The sequence below is a fragment of the Urocitellus parryii genome, chromosome 1 (assembly GCF_045843805.1).
Source record: "Urocitellus parryii isolate mUroPar1 chromosome 1, mUroPar1.hap1, whole genome shotgun sequence".
NCBI lineage: Eukaryota > Metazoa > Chordata > Mammalia > Rodentia > Sciuridae > Urocitellus > Urocitellus parryii.
Window position 1 is genome coordinate 160,369,599 of NC_135531.1, and position 1,336 is coordinate 160,370,934.

Sequence of the window (1,336 nt, forward strand, 5' to 3'; positions counted from 1 at the left end):
ATGAACAGAACGTCAGGGCTCATGGGCTTCCTTCTCCTGGGTTTCCCTGGCCCATGCAGCCTTCAGCTCCTACAAGCTGGGGCTCTCGCTGCAGCCTACATGGCTGCCCTGGTGGGGAATGGCCTCACCATCACCATCACCTCCCTGGACCCGTGCCTCCACACATGCATGTACTTCTTCCTGAGGAATCTGTCCCTCTCTGATATCTGCCTCATTTCTGCTGTGGTGCCCCAAGCTGTCACCAACTCTGCCACCCACTGCCACTCCATTTCTTTTCTTGGCTGTGTGGTCCAGGTCTTCCTGGTTCCATTCTCTGCATTTGCAGAGCTGAGTCTCCTCACAGTGATGTCCATTGACCGCTATGCTGCCATCTGCCATCCCCTGCACTATGAAGCCATCATGAGCAGGGACACCTGTGTGCAGATGGCCACTCTGTCCTGGCTCAGCAGTGGCTTTGTATGTGCCATGCACACTGTGAGCACCTTTTCCTTTTCTTACTGTGGAAACCGTCAAATTCAACAGTTCTTCTGTGACATTCTGCAGCTGTTGGCTATTTCTTGCTCCCAGAACGTGACTGCAGAAGTCGTGCTCATCTTCATAAGTGCCATCCTGGACACTGGCTGCTTTGCCTGCATCGTCGTCTCCTACGTCTTCATCTTCTCCACCGTCAGGCGGATCCCGTCCACAGCAGGGAGGGCCAAAGCCTACTCCACCTGCCTCCCCCACCTGGCAGTGGTAGTGCTTCTCCTCTCCACTGCCTTCACTGCTTACCTGAAGCCTCTCCTAGGGTCCTCCTCCTCCACTCACCTGGTGCTCTCTGTGGTCTATGTTGTGCTGCCCCCATCCCTCAACCCCGTCATCTACAGCCTGAGGAACAAGGCCATGAAGGCAGGATTGAAGAAGCTGGTCACCGGGAAGCTCCTGACAAAGCAGCACATCCTCCTGTTCCTCCATGGATAGAGCAGATCCCTCTCCATGTTTGTGCATGTCCCAGGCTGCTCTAAGCTGGCCTGTTCTTGTCTCAGGGTTCCTGCAACCTTGGTGCTGATCGTGATCCAACTGGAGTGAAAGACACTGACGGGTTATCACTGAAGGGGGGCCTGGTCTGACACACTGCAGTCCAGGAGAACTGCCAGGGGGACACTGGGGGTCTGCCCCTCTTCCCATCATGCTCTCTTGTCTTCCACTTCTTGGATGAAATCATATATCTTGGGTTCAGATATTTTCAAGTTAGTTGTTTAAATGTCTTACTCAACTAAGGCTGCGGACTCTCTGGTGTCACTGATTGAAAGCCAAAGAGGAAACGTGCCCTGGGTGACCTCAAAGTCTTCTGGTG

The 1,336-nt window shown here is 54.0% G+C and overlaps 1 protein-coding gene across 1 annotated transcript; it reads left to right on the forward strand.

The window, feature by feature from the left end:
- LOC144255937 (olfactory receptor 14A16-like) lies at positions 1–960 on the forward strand. Its single transcript, XM_077801086.1, has one exon. The coding sequence runs from the start codon at positions 1–3 to the stop codon at positions 958–960; it is 960 nt and encodes a 319-aa protein (XP_077657212.1).
- The last annotated feature ends 376 nt before the right edge of the window (positions 961–1,336 follow it).